This window comes from Peromyscus eremicus, chromosome 4 (assembly GCF_949786415.1).
Source record: "Peromyscus eremicus chromosome 4, PerEre_H2_v1, whole genome shotgun sequence".
Lineage (NCBI taxonomy): Eukaryota > Metazoa > Chordata > Mammalia > Rodentia > Cricetidae > Peromyscus > Peromyscus eremicus.
Genome location: NC_081419.1, coordinates 11,955,764 through 11,976,810, shown reverse-complemented (window position 1 = coordinate 11,976,810; position 21,047 = coordinate 11,955,764). Strand labels below are relative to the sequence as shown.

General features: G+C 37.9%; 1 protein-coding gene across 6 annotated transcripts in view; it reads left to right on the top strand.

Moving 5' to 3' along the window:
• Positions 1 to 21,047, top strand: part of Dennd1a (DENN domain containing 1A) — a 502,935-nt gene that overhangs the window by 138,665 nt on the left and 343,223 nt on the right. For all 6 annotated transcript variants that reach the window (XM_059260209.1, XM_059260211.1, XM_059260210.1 and 3 more), the window contains exon 3: positions 7,033 to 7,076. In XM_059260209.1, coding sequence (XP_059116192.1) covers positions 7,033 to 7,076 — 44 coding nt within the window. The remainder of the gene's footprint in view (positions 1 to 7,032; positions 7,077 to 21,047) is intronic.

Genomic DNA, 21,047 nt, shown 5'->3' with positions numbered 1-21,047 from the left:
GTTAGTTATGAGACATATTTTAATTTATCAGTAAGTGGTGGCATTTTCTGGTTAAAATATTCTATCATTTTCCATAAGGCAAGATGAAAATTCTCTGGATTTTGCTCTGTGATGTCAAAGGACTCATTATTTGCAGAACAGCTGATGCATTAGGACTTGTTGATTCACTTAATTGGTAACTGTACTACATTCATAATTCTAACAGCTGAAAACAATAGGTCAGTGTCTGCTGTTTATGCATTAATAGCTACGTCAGACCAGGGTATGTCGGAAGAGTATGTTAGTCAGAGGAGGAATCCAGCCGGCACGTGAATACTTTATTACGTACCACACTGAGGTGGGTTTTTTTGTCCTTTATTGAGAAACATTATTTGTGTTTTTATTATAGATGTCTGTGGCCAACAGTGTTGTGTCTATGTTATCAGTCTGACTGCTATGAAATAGTATGTAATTGATTTGAAATTCCAGTGTTGGGAGGAAATGCTAGAACTGAGTCGTGATTTAAAATCCACTCAATGTTTTTCTGTGTTCAGTTTTCGTGTTTTAGGGCAAAATGTGAATACATGGAGTAGATTTTTTTTTTCTAGGTGATAAATTCCATTTGGTACATAGAAACCAAATAAAGGTTCATTTGAAGAAATTAGAAATGTTGTTTTTCTAATTAGTGGGCTTATTTATACTCTTCTGAGATTTTAGTACCAAATTTCCATTTGAGGATTAGTAATTTTTAACTTAAAACATAAAAATAAGACAAATTCTTGTTTTATTGTCAAGAAAAGGAAAACTGAATTTAAAACTATGTAAAATATTTGAAGCATTTCTTTTAAAAATGTGACTTTTAATAGATAAGATTTAACTGTGATAGAAATGAGTGCCTTGCTAGAATGATTATGTTCACTTAAAATGCTAAACCAACAGTTTGAGTATTTTGTGGTTATAAAGTAAGCACAGCTGAATTTTTGTAGCTTTCATACGTTTAATGAGAATATCCATCCTTGAAGCTTTTTACTTGGCTCAGTCTAGTTTGTAATCATATTCTCAGGAAACTTTAGCTTCATATTATACAAAGAATTAATGTCTTGAAAGTAAAGTTTACTTCTAAACATATTTAGAGAAAGACTGAGGTAACCCTCAAAAGGCTGTTTTCTCAGCCTGCAGTTCTGGTGTATAAATTGCAAAATGCCATTAGGGGAAGAACAGTCGAGTGTATGATTATCCTATTTGCAGCATATTCCCATCTTCTCATCTGGAAAATTAAATCTGATTATAGCTTGGATTAACATTTATGGTTGTAGGAGAGGGAGATAATACTTAAACTCCATGAAATCAAGCAATGAGATTATATAGCTGATAGTTGATGTTTAAAGCTTTGATTTTTAAAGGGTAGGCCTTTAAAATTGTAAGATTCCAAAGGTATTCAGTATTTTGTCCTTTATTGCCAGAAACATCCTAGAGACAAAGATTGGATAAGTTCAGCAGGCATTAAATCTAACCTGTTCTGCTTTGATCTCTAGTATGTTCAAAGTGAAAGCAGTGTAGGCTCTTAAGTGAACTGCCATGTGGGCAGCTTCTTTTAAGAGTCCCCCAGAGAGCCCCAGTTATGGAAGTTGGTGACAGTTAGTATACAGCTATAACACATTTCATACCAAATAAAGCCAGCATGTTTTTCAATAATCGATTAGATAATATGCCATGACTACCTCTTCAAATGTAGTCAATCATGGGTAAGGGAGAGAGAACCAGAAATCATTTGGAATGATCTGTGTGTGAGGGTGTATGTTTACCAATGTGCAAACGAGACCTCATACATAACTACAGCACTTTTATGATTTATTTTGTATTTCAGTTGTAAAAACTCTGTCTACCAGGTTTTCTAGGAACTTAAAGCCTAAGGCAAATGCAAGGATTTTGGAGCTGTATAAAATAATTGATAGCACCTTTCCAGTGAGTCTTACCCAAACTCTTATTCTATTAATTAAACATCCTGTGGTGATCTGGTATATCTTATTAAATATTTAAAGGTATGTATAGTTGGAGACTAGGAAACATGGGTTGTTGAGACTAAAGAAAGCCAGCCTTTCTTTCTGCAGGTCTCTGTTCTCAGGACAGCCATGTTCTCTGCTGGAATGAGATTGTACTGCTGAGAATCCTACACTGTGACAGTTTTGTCTTGTGGCCGTTAGGAGAATTGGTGTTGTTGTGAGCACAGACTTAGAGATGGTCATGCTGCTAGAAGGCAGTGAGCGCCCTTTACAATGATGTGACGTAGAACCTTGTCAAGAGCCTCTTTTAGGACTTTTTGCCTAAAAGATGTGTGGGCTCTTAATCAGATGATCTATATTGTTGACAAGGTATTTTAAATACAGATTTTTTTTTTTAAATTGAGAAGTGTTTTCCTGTTGGTTGTGGTGATGAATGTCTTTGAGCCCAGCACTCAGGAGGCAGAGACAGGAGGATCTCTATGATTTTGAGGCCAGCCTGGTCTACATTGTGAGTTCCAGAATGGCCAGGAACCTTGTCTAAAAACAACAACAACAAAAGAAAAGAATTTACCAGGGAGATGAGATAATTGATTTTTAAGATTGAATCAGAAGAGAATTGCTAAGACAGGAGGTTAAAGAAAAGAGTATGCTGTTATGTTCTTAATTTTCTGTCTGAGAGACAGTTCTCAGGGAAAATGCCTGACATGTACTTACTACTATTCTTAACGGCCACCTACCTCAGCACATTGCTAGCTAGTGCTCTTCTTCTGTGGCGCTCTGATCTGCAGCTTTGATTTTCACCTTAAAGGTTAGCTGGCTGGTGACACTGCATTTGGTGGTGAGCTTCTGAATGAGAAGGTGTTTTGGGACATTAGGAGTTACAGCACTGGAGGGTGGATAAAACATGGATATGTAAATATAAGACTGATGCTGTTTTCCAGTGTACATTATTTTCCATATAACTATATAGAACATTTCATAAAATTCTCCCAGACCATTTAAAACTCAAAGAAATGCAGCTGACGCAATGAAATACATAGAGTACTTGTAAAAACATACAGACATGCAAGTGGATTGCTGCCAGACAGAAATTTAAAGGCAGTTTGCTTAGCTGCAGGGTGCTATGTTTTGTATGTGCCATGCTGAAGCTGTTAGTAAGAAGGGTGCTGTGTTGCTTGAGAAAAGCTGATTGTCTTTGGACCTTTTTAACTCATAACTTTTTAACTCATGTTTCCAATGTCGGTATTTTGGTGACATTATGGCATCCTGATCAACTCAATGTGAAAAAAGATTGTAGCCTTTTGTGCAAAATGGATGTTTTAAGACAATTCAAATAAATTGTTTGCAGTCTCTGTCTTAAATTTTACAAAATGGCTTTCATAGTTTTATTAACTATCACACTGGATCTTTGAACTAATTGAATGGAATTTTGTATATTGGACTTTGGTCTTAAAAAGCATTGGCTTAAAAAAAAGTATTGTTTTAGAGAATGTTAAGGACTTATAAAGTTTGTTTTTTGTAAACCTTTCGGGCCATAAAGAACACCAAACAAAAGTCTCATGCTTGAATTGTAGTAAACAATAGTGAGTGTATTGTCCTGGAACATTGTTCTGTTAAAATCTGGGACTCTCACTTTAGGGATGCCCTTGGGCATTTATGTTGCCAAGGATTGAAACAGTGTTTACTATAATGTGGTTGGGATGGCCGCCTTATTGGCTACCATAGTCATCTTTACTTTCAGTGTTTCAAACTGAATTCATCTTTTCCATCTATTTTCCTTTCTTAATTCTGTTATATTGTATGTATGAAAAAATCATTTAAAATACTGTTTTAAAGCAATGGGTTTCTTATTAATATGGTTTCTTATTAATAGAAGTTTTAAAAAGAGATTTAAAACTTTGTCTCACATATAAACAAGAAAGTTTGAGGAATATACGACAAATTTTGATTCCTAGTGTCTTTTCCCTCACAAGACGGTGGTAGAAAAATAGGGCCTGTGGCTTTTATTTCTGCTGGTATTTTGTGATTCCCACGAAGCAAAAACTATTGCAAGAGAGAAGGCATGTTCTTAAGGATCTAATATGAGGTCATATGTATGATTTTTTTCTGGTTGAAGAGTTATGTTAATCACATGTAATTTGGGAGAAAAGGAGCCAATTGTGAGTGACTCTTTCCCACCCTCTGGTTCATTGTGCGTCTCAGTGACTTAGAGCTGCTGCTTTTGGGTTTGTTTCTAGACTAAAATGTCAGGTAGTTTTATATGTTTCAGGAATGATAGTCACTGCTTTTTTAGCTTTGCCACCCACCAGGTTTGTTGGGCTGTCTGTCACACCTTGCTACTAACTTTTCTTTTTTTGGCCCCACACAGTTTGAACATGTATGAATCTGAAATGCTCCAGCATCAGATGTTGGCATTTTGGCTTAAGAATGTTCAGCTCATGAAGTCTATGCAAATATTCCAAAAATATGAAAACCTCACGAATCTTTAACACTCTGGTCCCAAGCATTTTGAGTAAGAGATACTATCCTTATCTTGCCTGCCAGCATAGCTATTGCCTTCTGGCCACCTGTTTCAGGAGAGCAGAATCCTTGTGTAGTTCAAGCCGGCAGACCAAAGACAGGCAACACCTTTTCTATCTGGCTCAGGAGGGCAGTCCTCAATGGTGCTGCAGAGGGAGCATTACTCTAGAACTCCCCAGGTCTCAATCTAGACACATCATTAGTCACTTCTTAGTAGTTGAAGGTGAAGGTAAAGAGAGGTGATTTCCACTTGTCTTTTTTTTTTAATTTCATTTTTTATTATTTCTTTTATTTTTGAGATTATATTTAATTACATCATTTCCTCATTCCCTTTCTTTCCTCCAAATCCTACCCTTCCTTGTTCTCTTTCAAATTCATGGTTGTTATATGCATATGTGGCCATACACGTATATTCCTGAATATACCTGCTCGGTCTGTACAGTGTTGCCTGTTTGAGTGTTTTCAGGCTCACCATTTAGTACTGGACAACCAATTGCTGTGCTCTCTGTGAACATCAATCCTCACAAAGGTTCAAATCTTTCAAATCACAATTCTTCAGTGAGCAAAGACCAAAAGTAAGTGATTGAGCTACTTACTGCTTTTAAATTTTTGAAATATCTGTTTAAAAATCATGAAAGCTATTGGACACTTTTTTAAAATCTAAGATTATCCCAAAGAACAGAAATACTCACAAATACCAAAAATATTGTTCCCCATACAGGTGGTACATAATGCAGATCATTTTTGGCTCTTTGGGTGGGGAAGGCACTATTCCTCCCACTCCCAGTATTCCTTAGTTGTGTGTCATTTTTTTTTGTATAGAATTGGAGCCTTGTGGTCTTTCCCCCATTCACTTCGTCATGTCTGCTGTTGTTGTCCATGTTCAGTTCATGTTGAGGCAGTCATGTTGGTGAGACTGTATGGATATAGCTTCTGAGGTTACTAGGAGACAGTCTCACAGCAAACTCCTGCTTCTCTGGATCTTACAACCTTTTCCACAGTGTTCCTTTAGTCTTAGGTGTGGGAGTTCTCTCTATAGGGACTGGGACCCACAACTCTGGTTTTTGATTGGTTGTGGTTTTTTGTGTAATAGTAGCCATCTGTTGCAAAGCTAAGCAGAGAACACCCAAAGAGCCAAAAATGATCTGCATTATGTACCACCTGTATGGGGAACAATATTTTTGGTATTTGTGAGTATTTCTGTTCTTTGGGATAATCTTAGATTTTAAAAAAGTGTCCAATAGCTTTCATGATTTTTAAACAGATATTTCAAAAATTTAAAAGCAGTAAGTAGCTCAATCACTTATTTTTGGTCTTTGCTCACTGAAGAATTGTGATTTGAAAGATTTGAACCTTTGTGAGGATTGATGTTCACAGAGAGGTCAGTTGGTGTTTTAGTAGCTTTTAAAGACACATGAAAAGCAAGCAGTACATACTGTGAGCTACTGTTAGAAGGAAAATCACCAAACATTGGTTTTTGCATTGATATATGACTTCCCAAATATCCCTCACCCCTGCAGCATATCTCTGAGGAACCAAATCTTTTTCTTATTGAAAAGATTGCATGCTTTCCTAATGGATTGTAGTTGGAGTGCTAATAGTTTTTTACTTAGTACATGTCTATATTAGCTTACAGACATAGTATTATCTTGCAATTATGACTTAAGAATGAAGTGACCCCCTTTAGTAACTCCATATTATAGAGGTGGGTCAGAAGAGGTATTTCCACTTTCTGGTTTTTCAAGACAGGGTTTCTCTTGTGTAGCTTTGGAGCCTGACCTGGAACTTGATCTGCTTGATCTGTAGACCAGGCTGGCCTCTAACTCACAGAGATCCACGTCTGCCTTTGCTTCCTGAGTGCTGGGATTAAAAGAGTGCGCCACCACCGCCCCACTCACCTTTGTATTTTTATAATTTCTACACAAGTCAATTATGTCACGGTAAAAGTCATTTCTTATAATACTTGATTTTATACTTTCAGACCAAAAGTACTGATTTTGTTTTGAAGGAAACTTTCTCTAGTTGTAGCTTTGTTTTCATAAGCACTTGGGGAACGCTATGTTTTATTTTTCCAAAGTGCTGACTTTTACATTTGTTCCTTGAAAGAATTCTTCCCTTGCTGTCCCTTTCTCCCTGGTCTGTGTCTGGTACTCAAGGCCAAGCCAGCATCTGTAATGATGAAAAGAAGGCTTGCTGATTAGAGAAGAAAAGTCAAGCAGGTTTAAGACTCATTTTCTTTGGAAAAGTATATTGAGGATAGTTTGCAGCTGGCAAGATTTTCGCATTAGGTAATAGTCTAAAGTTAACAGTAGCATCAGGCCTTTAAAATTTTTCTTTTTTGTATTTCTGGAGGAGGGCAGTGGGAGTGCCTTACTGAGGCCTTCCTTGTGCTCATCAACATAGCAGCCTCAGCTGCCCCCTTGGATCCCCTGCCAGGGCTGCTATCATCTTCTGATCAAATATTAATGTGTGATCCTCTGCTTGCTCACTAATCCAAAGCCAATTAATATTATCTGTCAATTATTTACAGATCCTGAGGTGCAGAGGCAATTCCCGGAGGACTACAGTGACCAGGTTTGGAATGCGTAATTAATTTTTTACATGACAAAATTTATTTCAGAGTTGTTCAACATATTATTACTGTTCTCTTTACTGAAAGAGATAAATGAAATTTAGAAAGGAATAGAAGTGGTAATTAGGAACCAAAGACAAAAAGGAAAGCACAGTGAAGTAGGATTGAAAATATTATTGCTAGATTTGGGGTGTTTCCTCCAGAGGGCTATGCACAGCAACTAAGCAAGAGATTCCACATTAGGAGCATCACTGCCTGTGGGTCAGTAGGAAATTCTTTCTGAGCTGCCTGTGAACTGAAGTTTTTTGTTTTTTTAAAATATACTATTTAAGTACTCAGGCAGTCTGACCAAAAAGGGAAGGAGCTTTATAACATTTCATGGAATTTTCAGTGGAGGTGACACTGCCTGTTGTCATCTTGGAATAAGAAGGTACCTACAGGGAGAAAGTGGCTTTGACTGTGGGAGGGAGTGCTAAGGCTGCTTGGGGGATCCCAGCACTCTGGAACAATGACACAAGTGTTGAAGTTCTAATGTCACTCTCCTCTATAGTTGGTTCCAGGTTATATACTAAGGCTCCATTTTCTACCCCAAGGAATACTGAAGGCACTTTGTAGCTTTATTTCCCTCATTGCATTTTTAGTTTAAATTTGTAATTTGACATACTTTTTAAATATTAAAAAAGCATCCTTTACAACAGTGCTATCACACTTTATCCTTGACAACTTTATCAAAACTTCACACATGGAATATTGTATACAGAATATGTTCCTAATGCAGTCATTCAAGCTTTTCTATTACAAGTCCTTGATTGAGGGTAAGTGTAATGGAAAAGAAACATGCAGGGCAGTGGCAGCATCTTTATGTTGTGGCCTGTCCTAGAGAGAGCAAGAGGTCTAATATGCTTTTTTGAAATAGGGGTGACAGTGTGATTAGGAATATGAGCTAACCAGTGCAGTGACATGCTTTGTAACAAGGTGTTAGGATAGAAGAGTCTGGGAGAGTTGGACTGGTTTGCTTTGTGTTGACCTCAAGATTAAAGTAAGATTTAAAAATAAATTAAAATCTCACCTCACTTTTCCTTCATCTTCTACTAGTAGAGTTAAAATTTTAATCATGTTTTAAGTTGCTATGAGATTAAATCCTTTCAATTAAACAATATAATCCAAAGACTATACGATTTCAAGAAAATTACCAATCATCTTTCTTTAAGTAATATCTATAGGATAAAAAACTGTTGCTTGTAATTTACTGATGGTTATAGCTCTTAAGGGAATGAGTGTTCTTTAAGTCTTTTAAGTAGGTAAATAACCTTTGTAATTCTGACTGGAATGATCCAGGGAGGGACCATTCTGTAGGAAAAAAACTTAGAATAGCAAGGTTACCATCTGGGTCTAGTCCTTCAAACTGAGTTCTTTACAATTTTCAAAAGAAAAAATATGTTTCGAAGTACATAACTTTAGAAACTGCATAAGTAATAAGTTTGTAACAAAACTCTAGGAAGTAGAGGTAAAGCAAAAATAAAAATAAAATTTAAGAAGCATAAAGAAAATATAAACTGTTCTGTCTTTTACTACTAAGAAGAAACTGCTGGAACATTCTGGAGTTTTAGCATCTGTGTTCATTTCTCCTAAGTACATGTGTGTATTCATGTGTTTGAGGAGGGTGTATGTGCATGTACTATACATGTATAGATGTATCCATAGAGAAATCTAGACTGTTTTCTGCCCTCTCATTGCAGGTCGAGTCCATTTGACTAATGTGATGTTAACTGCGTAGTGAATTTAGTCCTTTACCTTTGTCAATAGATGGCCTTGCACACATTGCCTCTGTCAAAGTTGGAATGATTGAAATTATAGTGGGCATTTATGAAGTAGTAGCTGTAGTTATTGTAAAGGTGCTCACAGGATAGAGGCATTAGGCTTCTTCATTTTGGAGGAGTGACACAGAGCCAGACTTACGGACTCAAGGCAAACCTGCAAGAATGTGCACAACACAGTCTTATTTAGCATCTCCTCAAACTTAAGGTATATAATTTCTCTTCCTGACTCCAAACAACTCAGAAAATGAAACATGAAGACCCTACTTGATTTTTGAAGATATTATTTCCAACTTCCCCAAAATGTACTTGAGAATCAGAATGCTTATTTCTTATTTGCCTTTTAAAATCATTTATATTCTAATAGGCTTTTTTTCACATTATCCTTTGTTTGAATAAACCAAATTATCTGTCTCTTCCCTTATATATATATATTTTTATATATTATATATTATATATATTTTATATATTATAAAAGATTTTTAGAAATATTTTGTGTAAACTTTAAGTACAGCATTTCAAATATTAAAACATTTATGATGTGGTCCTTAAGGAATTTTTAAGATAATTTACCATCCAGTAAAGCACTTATTACTGTGCGGGTGTGAACACCCCTGTTCTCTCCTCCCATACCCTCTCCCTTCAGTTTTCACTCCTTATTCGCCTAAACTACCAGAGCTTGTTTTTACATACAGTGTATTTCCCATGTACCCGCACACTTGATCAGAGACGCTGGCTGATGCTAGATGTTTTATTCTGTGTGTTCTTTGTACCTTACAGTAAAAGAATCTGTCACAAATTATTGTGCCTCACTGCTTTAGAAACTGAGAAAAAAGGGAGGTTAGATTGACATCTGTGACTGAATAATGATGACCAGCCTTTTGGCTCTCCTTGAGCCACAAAGCTAGCACTGCCTTTAGAGTGGAAAAAGAAGTAAGAAGAAAGGGGAGGGATAAAAGAGAGTTACAAATCTGTGCTCTCGGAGATGTATTACTGTTGGGCCAGTTGTCTGCATGGTATGATAATCCATTTTGATCTTCTCTGTCTTAATTGTCTGCTAAAGACAAATGGGCAGTAAAAGTTCATCAGTTTCATCTTTTTGCTTCTCGTTTAGAAGCAGAATAAATGATCCATCACTACAGAGAAAGCCTTTCTTTCTGTCACGGAAGTAATGCAGACCCAACACATTTTATTAAAATGTTTTTCCCTCATTATTTCAGTCCTCTCAGCTCTGATAGATCTTACTGTTTCATAAAAAATGTAATCTGAAATGTAAATAAGGGTCTTGATACAGAAAGAAGAAGTAATGAGCAGCCTGAGCCACATTTTAGGGCTCTTGATTGTAATTACTGACAAAGTGATTTCTCTGTGCCCCATTTTTTTTTCCTTCCTTAAGTTGTCTATAACACAGTCAGACCACAATGACATCTATGGTTTAAAACCATTAAATCACTGTAGCATTCAATATTTCACTAAAATCTAGTGATTCTGCTATCTGTAAGCCTGAAAATACAGGCTTTGTTAATTCCTGGAAGAAGTACAATGTTTTTTAAAACAGCAAAACAAACAGCCAAAAACGGGAAAAGCAAGGGCTTTTCAGAGTTCACATTACTTACTCATCTGCTTTTGTTCAAAGCTTAACTAGTTTAAATACTAAAAACATCAACATTGGTAGGGTTCTGACATGAAAAGGGTCTTGTACTTCTGGAAAAAAAAATCTTCCAACAGATTATGTATGAGATGAAAAAAATTCTCTGTCTCATAAGTATATAATAAAATAGGCAGGTTTTTTTTATAGTTAAGATTATGAAATTGTTGGATTTTGAATTACTTTGGGTTATGGGGAAAGTCTATTCTTTTCAGTCTCCAACAATAAGCAGTAGAACGTTCCTGTTCTAGGACAGAGCACGATAGTAGTGCACTTCTCTCATTCTCAAAGTTAGCATGTTAGTCTGACACTGGAAATAAGAAAAACCACGACTATCTTTGAATCACAATTTAAACCATAGTTTTGTAGTCAACTAGGTGGATTTGTACTTACATCATTTTGTTTACTGTGTTCATTGATAATTTTGGGAATAATTGGTAAACTTTATTGTGTTAGTACTATTTTAGTAAATACCAATTGAAATAAGATGGAAAATAATAGTTAAATTTATATGTTTGCAAATGATAATACTTTCATCAAAAGCCCATTATTGGTTTTAAAACAATATGTATTTTTCAGATTAATAATTGGTACTAAGTATGATGTATGATATAGAATAGTATGAAGTAAAGGTATAGTAACCTATCAGATATTTCCATAAATAGCATTGTGCTGTATCAAGTGAAACTGGTATTATACATGATTTTAGAGTGCACTGGTCATAATGTGGTTATTTCTTATCATAAAACATGTAGAATTATTAATTTGTTCTCACAGTTGAACTTTTTATAGCCCATTTGTTCTAAGAATGGCTGTTAGGGGGCTGGAGAGATGGCTCAGGGGTTAAGAGCACTGGCTGCTCTTCCAGAGGTCCTGAGTTCAATTCCCAGCACCTACATGACAGCTCACAGCCATCTATAATGAGATCTGGTGCCTTCTTCTGGTGTACAGGCATACTGTATACATAGTAAATAAATAAATCTTTAAAAAAAAAAAGAATGGCTGTTAGAGTTGAGGATACTAGAAGTTACTTCATCAAGCTCATGTATATTATGATAAAATAGTGTCTTAGTGCCCCGGAAAGAGAGGTCTGTGTACACCTACCCACCCCTTTATATGAAGATTGCTATTAGAGTCACAGGTAATTTTTCTTTCCACTGGTCCTGAAATACAGGTTATAATGAAGCCAACAATTTTTATGCATTTATAGAAACTATAAAAATTTTATGGAAATCCTTATATAGAAACTAACAGTGTTTCTTGTACAACTGTATATAAGCCATGTAGAAACATGGTGTATTGGGAAAAATAAAAAAGTGCTCTTTTGTGGTTTCAGATGGCCTATGTGATTTCAAAATTTTACTAAAATCAACTAAGCAAATTTAAAAAATAGACATCAACTTGATTCTAAAAACGAATGCAAATATGTTGCATAATTTGGGCTAATTGTGATGGAAATCGTCATCTTTAAGTAGTATGTAATTGTTTGAATATGAGTTTTCATGCTTGTGTTGCAGAAATGCTCTGAAGAAAACACTTCCTAAGTTTCTTGTTATCCACAGATAACCTTGGTAAATTGATTCAAAGATTCTGATTAGAGAGACAGTAGAGATAGTTTATAAATGAGTATTATTGTGTTGGGTGGTGGTGGTGCACACCTTTAATCCCAGCACTCAGGAGGCAGAGGCAGGTGGATCTCTGAGTTCAAGGCCTCTACAGAGCGAGTTTCAGGACAGCCAGGGCTACACAAAGAAACCCTGTCTCAAAACAAAAACAAAAACAAATAAATAAACAAATAACAAACAAATGAATGAGTAAATAAATGAGCATTGCTACTACCTACTGGTAATTGCTTCATTTTTTTAAAAATTATGGATTTTTGTTGATTATTTGGGAATCTCACATCATGTGCCCTGTTTGAGCTCATCTCACAGTCCTCCCATGTCCGCCCCTTGCCTTTGACTCCTCCTTCAAAAACAAAAAGAAAAAAGTCCATTTTGTGTTGTCTATATGTTCATTGGAGCATGGTCAAAATTGCTAGTGGCCAGAACCCCAAAGAGGGATGAGTCTTTTCTCTGCCTACAGGAGCGCCAGAAAAGCCATCAGCTGAGGAGAGCCCTGTGGCGGTTGGAATGGGGTGGGAGTAGATCTGCACTCATGCCACTTCCTGCACAGAGTGCCGAGTGCCAGTGAGGGCCAGGAACTAGCTCCCTTGCCTACGGACATAAACACGCTTCAGGCCTCAGTCCGGACATCAAACAAGGCCCTTGGTCATATCTCAACCACTGACCCACTCATGAATCTCAGCAGCTGCATGGATCATGAGCCTCAACATGGTCTCAGGTGGTTACCACTGGCCACTCACATCAGCATGGCTCTCCGAGGCAGCAAAGCCTGAGGAGGTCACCAAGGCATCAGCAGAGGCACAGACTGTATACGTCCACATGGATTGCAGGCTTCATTGTGGCCATGGGCAGTAGCCTTGACCACCATGGGCAGTAGCATCAACCACCGACACCAACTTGGTCTCTGGTGTTATTGCCGGCTGTGGAGGTCCTTGAAGTTCAATCCAGAAAGTGAGCCTTTCCTCATCTCTGACCTCTGTTGTTACCCAGAGCCAGGGGAATCCTAAGGCCGAGCTGCAGGTTAGGGGGCCAAGTCTGAGTCTACAGAAGCCCCAGGCAGTTGTACATTTCTCGCCAACCCTACTGGCCAATGACAGCTTGTAGACCTCAGTTCACTCTCTCATCTGTCACCACTATCACATCTTCAGTTCTGATTCTCTCCCTAGGCCACACACCGCTCCATTTTTCTATCTTTACTACCTCCATCACATATTTGTTCCTTGTAATGTCTCTGGCTGGCCTGGGCTGCTTTGCTTTATTCTTTTGATGTAGACCAACATATGAAAAGTTTCATGTTACTTTGATAAACTAGAGACTAAATATTCTGTTGCAGAATTTCTTAATGTATTGATTGAAAAAATGTTTAATAATATAATTGTATATGTAATCCAGACTAAACTAAAATTTTTACTAAAAGAGGTAAGCCCTATTGTTTTTCTTTATATAACACAATGTATAATTTTTACACAAAATACAAAACAAGTGACACTCTGATTTCTTCCTGTTACCAGACAGGAAGCATAAAGAGGGCACCTCATCTATTTTAGTCATAATCAGAGGTTCATATTGGAACTGAGACTTGGGGTTTGTGACTCACACAGAGAAAAAGGAATTGTACTTGGGCATACCCCATTTTTCTTGAAACTTAGGAGCTTTCTTGCTTTTGAAGTTCTTCTCCACTGATGCAGTGGATTCAGATTTGGTTCATTTTGAATTATGAGTTACATGTGATTTTGATTACTTTTAATTATGACATTTTAAAACAAAATTAATTCTTGTTGATCCTCCCTCCTGACCTACCTCGTTCTCCTTTTGCCTTCCCTGCTTCCCTCCATGGCCTCCTTTTTACTTTTGAAACCTTTCTGTTTGTCTGTCTTTGCAGCGGGATCTCACTGGTTGATCCTACACTTAGGGACTCCAGTAATCTACCCATCTGCCTGCCTTGTAGCTAGGAATGACAAGCTCTTTATGGCATTAGATATCATTTGTCTGTGGATTCATTTACATTTCATCCAAAGGATTTGCTGAATCATGATGGCAAGCGAAGTAGATTACCCTTTAAAACAATTGAACAGCCCAGTCTTAACACTAACATTACTAATAAGGAATTATACTTTCTGCCTTTTCCTCTTCAACACTATTTTTGATGGTAAAACCAGTCTAGGAGACTAGGTTTTAATTGTACAGATAGAGATTGGTAAGTTGGCACACCATGGACCAGACACCATGCCAAGAAGGTAAGAAGAAAAGAGCAATAGACTACAGCTGTGGTCAGTAGTAGGCTGTAGAAGTAACTGATGTCCAAAAGTTATTGATACTCATTGAGGTGGCCTGGCCAGAAAACCTGATGGTGGGAATGATGAGTGATGATACCACCATGTATTTACATCCCTGCCCTAGGTGATAGCAGTCATCAAGAACAGTACAGAGAAGCGCAAGTGGAAAATATTAGAGAGCTACCCTAAAGAAATACTTTCTTTTAGATCCCTGTTACATACGTGCTTTCTAAGATTGGCTGTTGATTTATGGGGTTTTTCACTAACTGCCCCAGTCACTTTTCATATATATATATTTGGCATTCTGGAAGTGTGGGTGGAATTGTAATTTTTGTATACACAGATAAAAAATTCTCAATCCCTTCAGCCTGGTCCCAGACTGAAGGGGACTGTAAGCCCAGTAGCTCCAATAGTGCCTTGCTGCAGATTTTTCCTGGAGCAGGGTATTAGTTCCCATGTTTGCACTGTGACTGTTTTAGTGTATTGTATTACAACAGCTCTCTAAATGATTCATTGAATTGAAGATGGATGAATGAACTGAGATCAAGCATCTGCTGCTTTATATATGATTTATTCATTTATTTTTATTTACTAAGACAGAGTTTTGCCAGGTTCTCTTGGGAGTTGTGGTCTCTTACCTCATGCTGGGTTTATAGCCATGCCACCTTGTAATCTTTTCTTATATATTGTTATTAGAAGTATTTTTTTGGTTTTATTCTCCCCCCCCCCAAAAAAAAAAGCCCATTAAAATGAAAATGATGGGGTTGGATAGATGGCTTGATGATTAAAAACACTGGCTGTTCTTCCAGAGGACTCAGGTTCAATTCCCAGCACACATATAACAACAGCTCACAGCCATCTGTAACTCTAGTCCTAGGGGAGCCAATGTCCTCTTCTGGCCTCTGTGGGTACCAGGCACCCACATGGTGTACAGGGATATATACAGGCAAAACACCCATACACATACAATAATAACAACAATAAAATAAAATAAACCTTTAAAAATTTAAGTGTCTGAGGGTACTAATAGACAGTTGGTCTATTTTTAGCGAATTACCCAATAAGATTATCAGTGAGCTAGGTCTATTTTTTGATGAATTTTAAATAAAAAAATTTAATTACATATTTTTGTTCTGTATATATGTGCCTGTGTCGGAAGGCTAGAAGACAACTTGTGGGAGTCAAAGTTATCCTTCTACCATGTGGGTTCTCTAGGTAGAACACAGTGTGCAAGCTTGACAGCCCGTACCTTTACTGGCTGCAACAATTCACTGACTCTGCTTTTGAGAGTTGTAGCCTGTCTTGCTTTTAGTTGCATGTGATTGGTTTCCTGTTGCTCTTTGTATAGGCACCTGTAAGTCTGCATTAAGCTTTGTTTGTTTTCATCCCTAAACTGCTCTCTAGTTTGTCCAAGTTTTCTATTTCCTTTAGCATTTATTTGCTCAGCTTTTCTCATGTATATTCTTTCTAATATCTAGCAACCCAGTGACCCCAAAGTCTATCTTATACAACAATGGTTCTCAACCTGTAGGTCGTAATGCCTTTCACAAGGGTCGCCTACAGCCATCAGAAAACACAGATACTTACATTATGATTCATAACACTAGTAAATAGTTATGAAGTAGCAACAAAAATAATTTTATGGTGGGGGGGTCACTAAAATGTGAGAAACTGTATTAAAGGGACACAGCATCAGAAAGGTTGAGAACTACTGGTCTATAAGATGGTTAGATAGTGTTCTAAAGCCTAAGTCAGATCACATCACTCCTCTGTGGGTAAAATTCTCTGTTATCGTGCTCTCCCTAGTATTTGTTTGTTTTGAGTCACCAGCTCACTGTGTAGTCCAGGCTGGCCTTGAATTTGTAATCCTCCACCTCTGAGCTCTGGGATTACAAGCAGGTGTTTCAATGCTCAAATTCTGTAGTTGGACCTCTTTTTGGTTGCTGATAACTTCAGGAGGTATTTTAAAGCTTGAAGATCGGTCACCAAACATTTGACCTTGATTCAACTTCATTGCTTGTCTCCTATTATCTCTAATACTATAGATGTATACTTCCACCATTTCCAGCATGCTTTGGTCTTTTCCTAGCATTTCTATGCAAATTGTTTTTATGGTTGGGAACACTTCTGCTCAGTTTGTTACACTGCCTGAGAAACTTGCCCTGACTGAATTATTACTAAGGCAGCCCTCAGCTTGGAGAACATTTGAAACATTTACTCCTTACATTCTGTTGTCTATGTGTCTGTCTCTTTTGTCAGTCTAAATTTCTTGGCATAGAAATGGCTATGGCCAGTGTTAGACAAATGAGGGGCTTGGTGAATAATATGATCTATGTGAGTGCAGAAGCATGACAGTGATGATTAAGAGCATGCAGTGTGGATGCAGCTCTGCCATTTACACTTTTGAGATTTCACTTCCTTACTTGTAAACTAGAGATTGTCACAGTAAAGACCTTAGAGGATGTGGGTCAGGATTAATGAATCAAAGTTCATGAAGTGGAAACAAAACCAGAAAACAGCCTAGCATCTAATTGTAACCAGTAACTGCGGATTCTCTATTGTTATTAGAAGTAGATTAAAGGTTAGCAAGCTAATGTTGTTTGGTGTCTTTATCAGTTGTTCAGGCTGAGTATGGTAGACGACCTTTGCCTCTAAATTTCCAGATCTCTAGAAGAATCTGGAAAATTCCTTCTTGATAAACCTATACTGTTGAGAATGAACTTTGAAGTCATAAAGGTGATCACAAGTGATTTGCCAAGGAAAGAAGAAGCGGTCAATGGAGAACCGTTCTTGGATATTTGTGTTCTGAGACGTACTAAAAATGTAAAAGGTTTTAAAATGGTGACGAAAGGGTTTCACATTTTCATTGCAGTTATAAAATCTCCATGTCAAGAGTCTGGTGTTGAAAAACCTCAGAATTTATTCATAGGTCCCACTGTCCTTGTAAATGAGCCTTTTTTTGGTTGTGCATGGGCTTTGAATTACTACGTTACCTTTCATTTTGAAATGCTTATATATAGTATGGTAAAGATTCCTCTGGCTGTTCTAATTTCTAACTAACTTCAGTTAGTTTCAGATTTTAAATGTGACATAACAGGAAGGTCCAGACTGTGTGCATGGGGCAGGGGTTGGTGAATGGAAATGAAAGGAATTTATAAAATGATTGAGATTTTGTGTGTGTGTGTGTGTGTGTGTGTGTGTGTGTGTGTGTGTGTGTGTGTTATTGGCTTTGAAGAAAATTATATTTATTAAGGATTATTTATTAACCTGTGAACCTTGAAAAACATGAGATGTAATATTTCACATTGCTTTTATCCATAAAATCTTCTTACACAGCCTGCTTGTCTGGTAAATACTGACTCATTTTAAAAAGTTGTGGCTTACAAGTCACCTCTTTTGTATATCCAGTTACACTCGAGAGTACTTTCCTTTTACTGTGACCCTATTTATTTTATTTTAAAAAATTTGAAAATCATTTTATGTGCATATATATTTTGCCCACATGTATATCCATGTATCATGTGCCTGGTTCATATAGAGGCCATAACAAAGTGTTAGACTTTCTGAAACTTGAGTTACAGAAGATTTCGAGCCTCCATGTGGGTACTGGGAAGTAGATGTGGCTCCTCTAGAAGAGTAGCCAATGCTGTTAACTGCTGAGCCATATCTCTACTAGCCCCTACCTTGGCCATAATTCTGTCAGAAAACCCAAGACACTTAACACTTACTGGGGTATCTTCCTCCTCCAGGCAGGAAGCTGGGATGCTTGCTTGCTTTATGTCCCAGGCTCTCGGACTTGGTCTTGGACCTGGTACTGTGCATGGATGTTTTAAGATTCCCCCCCCCCCCCCCCCCCCAGACAGAGTTTCTCTGTGTTGGTGCCTGTCTTGGATCTCGCTCTGTAGACTAGGTTGTCCTCAAACTCACAGAGATCCGCCTGGCTCTGCCTCCCGAGTGTTGTGATTAAAGGTGTGTGCCACCACCCCCTGGCCAAGATTCATTTTTTGTTTTTGTTTTTTTGTTTTTTTGTTTTTTTGTTTTTCAAGACAAGGTTTCTCTGTGTAGCTTTGCGCCTTTCATGGAACTCACTCTGTAGCCCAGGCTGGTCTCAAACTCACAGAGATCCACCTGCCTCTGCCTCCTGAGTGCTGGGATTAAAGGCGTGTGCCACCACCGCCTGGCTCAAACATAACAACTAAACAGTGTTCATGCTGTGATCTGTAAGCCCAGAATTTGAACAAGGTAGGACAAATAAATAACATGTTTATGAAATCCCCATTTGTTACACAGGGAAATAAAGCATAGAGAAGGTTTTGATGCTCCCTATGGAGTTGATGATACCTGAAATTGTATGAAGTCCTAAAACACAAGTAAATGTTTAGATGAGGAGCCTGGAGTCATGTGATTGAAAACTAAGTCTTGTAACTTCCCAGTTTCTCCTCCAGTCAGCTAGGTAAAATAGGCACTCTTTCTTTGTCCTCCAGACAAGCTGTAGTCTCAGTCTCTCTCTCTCTCTCTCTCTCTCTCTCTCTCTCTCTCTCTCTCTCTCTCTCTCTCTCTCTCACTCTAATACACCACAGTATTAACCTAGGACTCATAAACGTGAAAGAGAACACACTGTACACAGAAACATAGGTATGAAAGGGGAGCAGGTTGCTCCTCCCTAAGACTCTTCAGCACAAATCTTTGATTCCACAATGGCAACTGGGAAGTAAGGTAGGTGACCTGGTGTAGAGGGCTGCTCCTGCATGCTATAGCATTGTGTTTGAAACTGTGGAGACAGAATGCTAATCAAATAAGGTGATTATGAAGCTAATTTTATTCACGTCCAAGGTCAAATTCATCCATAACATATGCACGAGATTAGTAATTGGCTCACTGAACATAGTAGAACTTTTAGTATAAGATTCCATTCTTAGTTTCTTTTTAATTGCCACTTCAATCCTCTTGAGAAAACAGATGACCACTGGCATATGAGAAATGAAATTTTGGTAGGCTGGTTTCATAGTCAGAAGAAATTTACATGAATCTAATTTTTGAAATTATCTATATAATCCATATTCTTAGACATAAATGATAAGCAATAGAAATTACTAATACATTTATACTGGCTTGAATAATCTCCATTTCCTTCATTTTTCTATGCCATGAATAAATCTTAACTTTTAAAGCTTGAATTTCCTATAAATTCAAGTCTCTGGTTTGCCATCTATTTTCACTGGTTCTTGTAGGGACTCAGGAATAGGAAGAACCCATGGAGTGTAGTCTGAGTGCCTAGAGCTTGGATGGGCTGAGAGTGAACTTGAATTGGAAAGTCATGTGTCGGTAGGATGCAAAAGGTCTCACCCCCTCCAGTGAGTTGTAGTGCATGATCATGAGATCCATACTCCTCTCTAGGATGTAGGATCCCTCATGCTGTGTCCTCTGCCAACCCACTCATTTTTACCTGCTGTCCCCTCCCTTGGTATTGGGTTTTATTTAAGTTCCTGTGCTGAGGTCTCTTGCTCCTGCTGCTGCTTTTGCCTCCCCTTTTCTGTCCCTTTCCCATTCTTGTCTGGTGAATTCCTGCTCACTCCTTAAACCTCCCCCACTCATTCACTCTCTGAGAAGTCCTTCTTGATCCTTACATCTAAATTCAGAGCTTTCTGTTGTTTTCTCTCATAGCTCCTGTTTGAGTGAGCATTCATTTTATTAGCTTCTGTCTCTCCAGCTAGATCTTCCACTCCATGTGGACAAGGGCCACATCATACCTGGTCTGACACATCCCTGGCTTCTAGCAGTACATTGTTTGCTACTAAATAGCCTGTTCAGTAGCATGTTGAAATGACATTCTTTGGGAAACATTGCTGTTTACTTCTAAGATAGTCTTAAAGCATACTTGATTTAAGAGGTTGCTTCACCCACTGCCATGTTTACAAACACTTGGAAAGGTTTCAGGGACCCAAAGGTTTTTCTTTACAAGTTATCTTGAAATCCAATAACCATGGTGAATGCTTGAGTCTTTGTCACATAAATGGACCATCTGCCCCCAGCAAGAATTAGTGGTATTCTGAAAGTTTTTCTTACTCTAATTGAGTGAAAGGTCAGAGCTGTATAGGAGTATAGATTGTTAGCCTGGATCTTTGACATCTTTGTGAGATCTTTGTGAGCCTGGACATGTTGAACTTTGAGTACCTGTAGAACACAAGACAGAATGGTGAACAGGCATTTTAATAGGGGCCTAGAGCTGGGGAGGTTGTCCATCTCGAAGAGAGGGTTCAGTTGATGCATTTACCTGGTGAGTATAGTGGAAACTAAAGTGTAGGTGGAGGAGGCTGCAGAGAGAGAATGAAGGGGAAGTCCTGGGAAACAGATTTCACAGAAAGGGGTTGGTTGGAAAGGGGGCCAGAAGACAAATAGAGTCAGGAAGAAGGCCACCCTCTTTGCTAATCTAACAAACTGTTGGACAAGTAACAGTGTGGGAGTGAGTGCTGAGTGGAGCACCAGGAAAACCTTCCCCTCCTCTAATGCTGCTTTCAGAAATATTACAAACAAAATGAATCTCAAGTGGAAAGATGCTGACAAATTCAGAGACCATGGCATTGTTTGTTTGCTTAGAAATGTCATG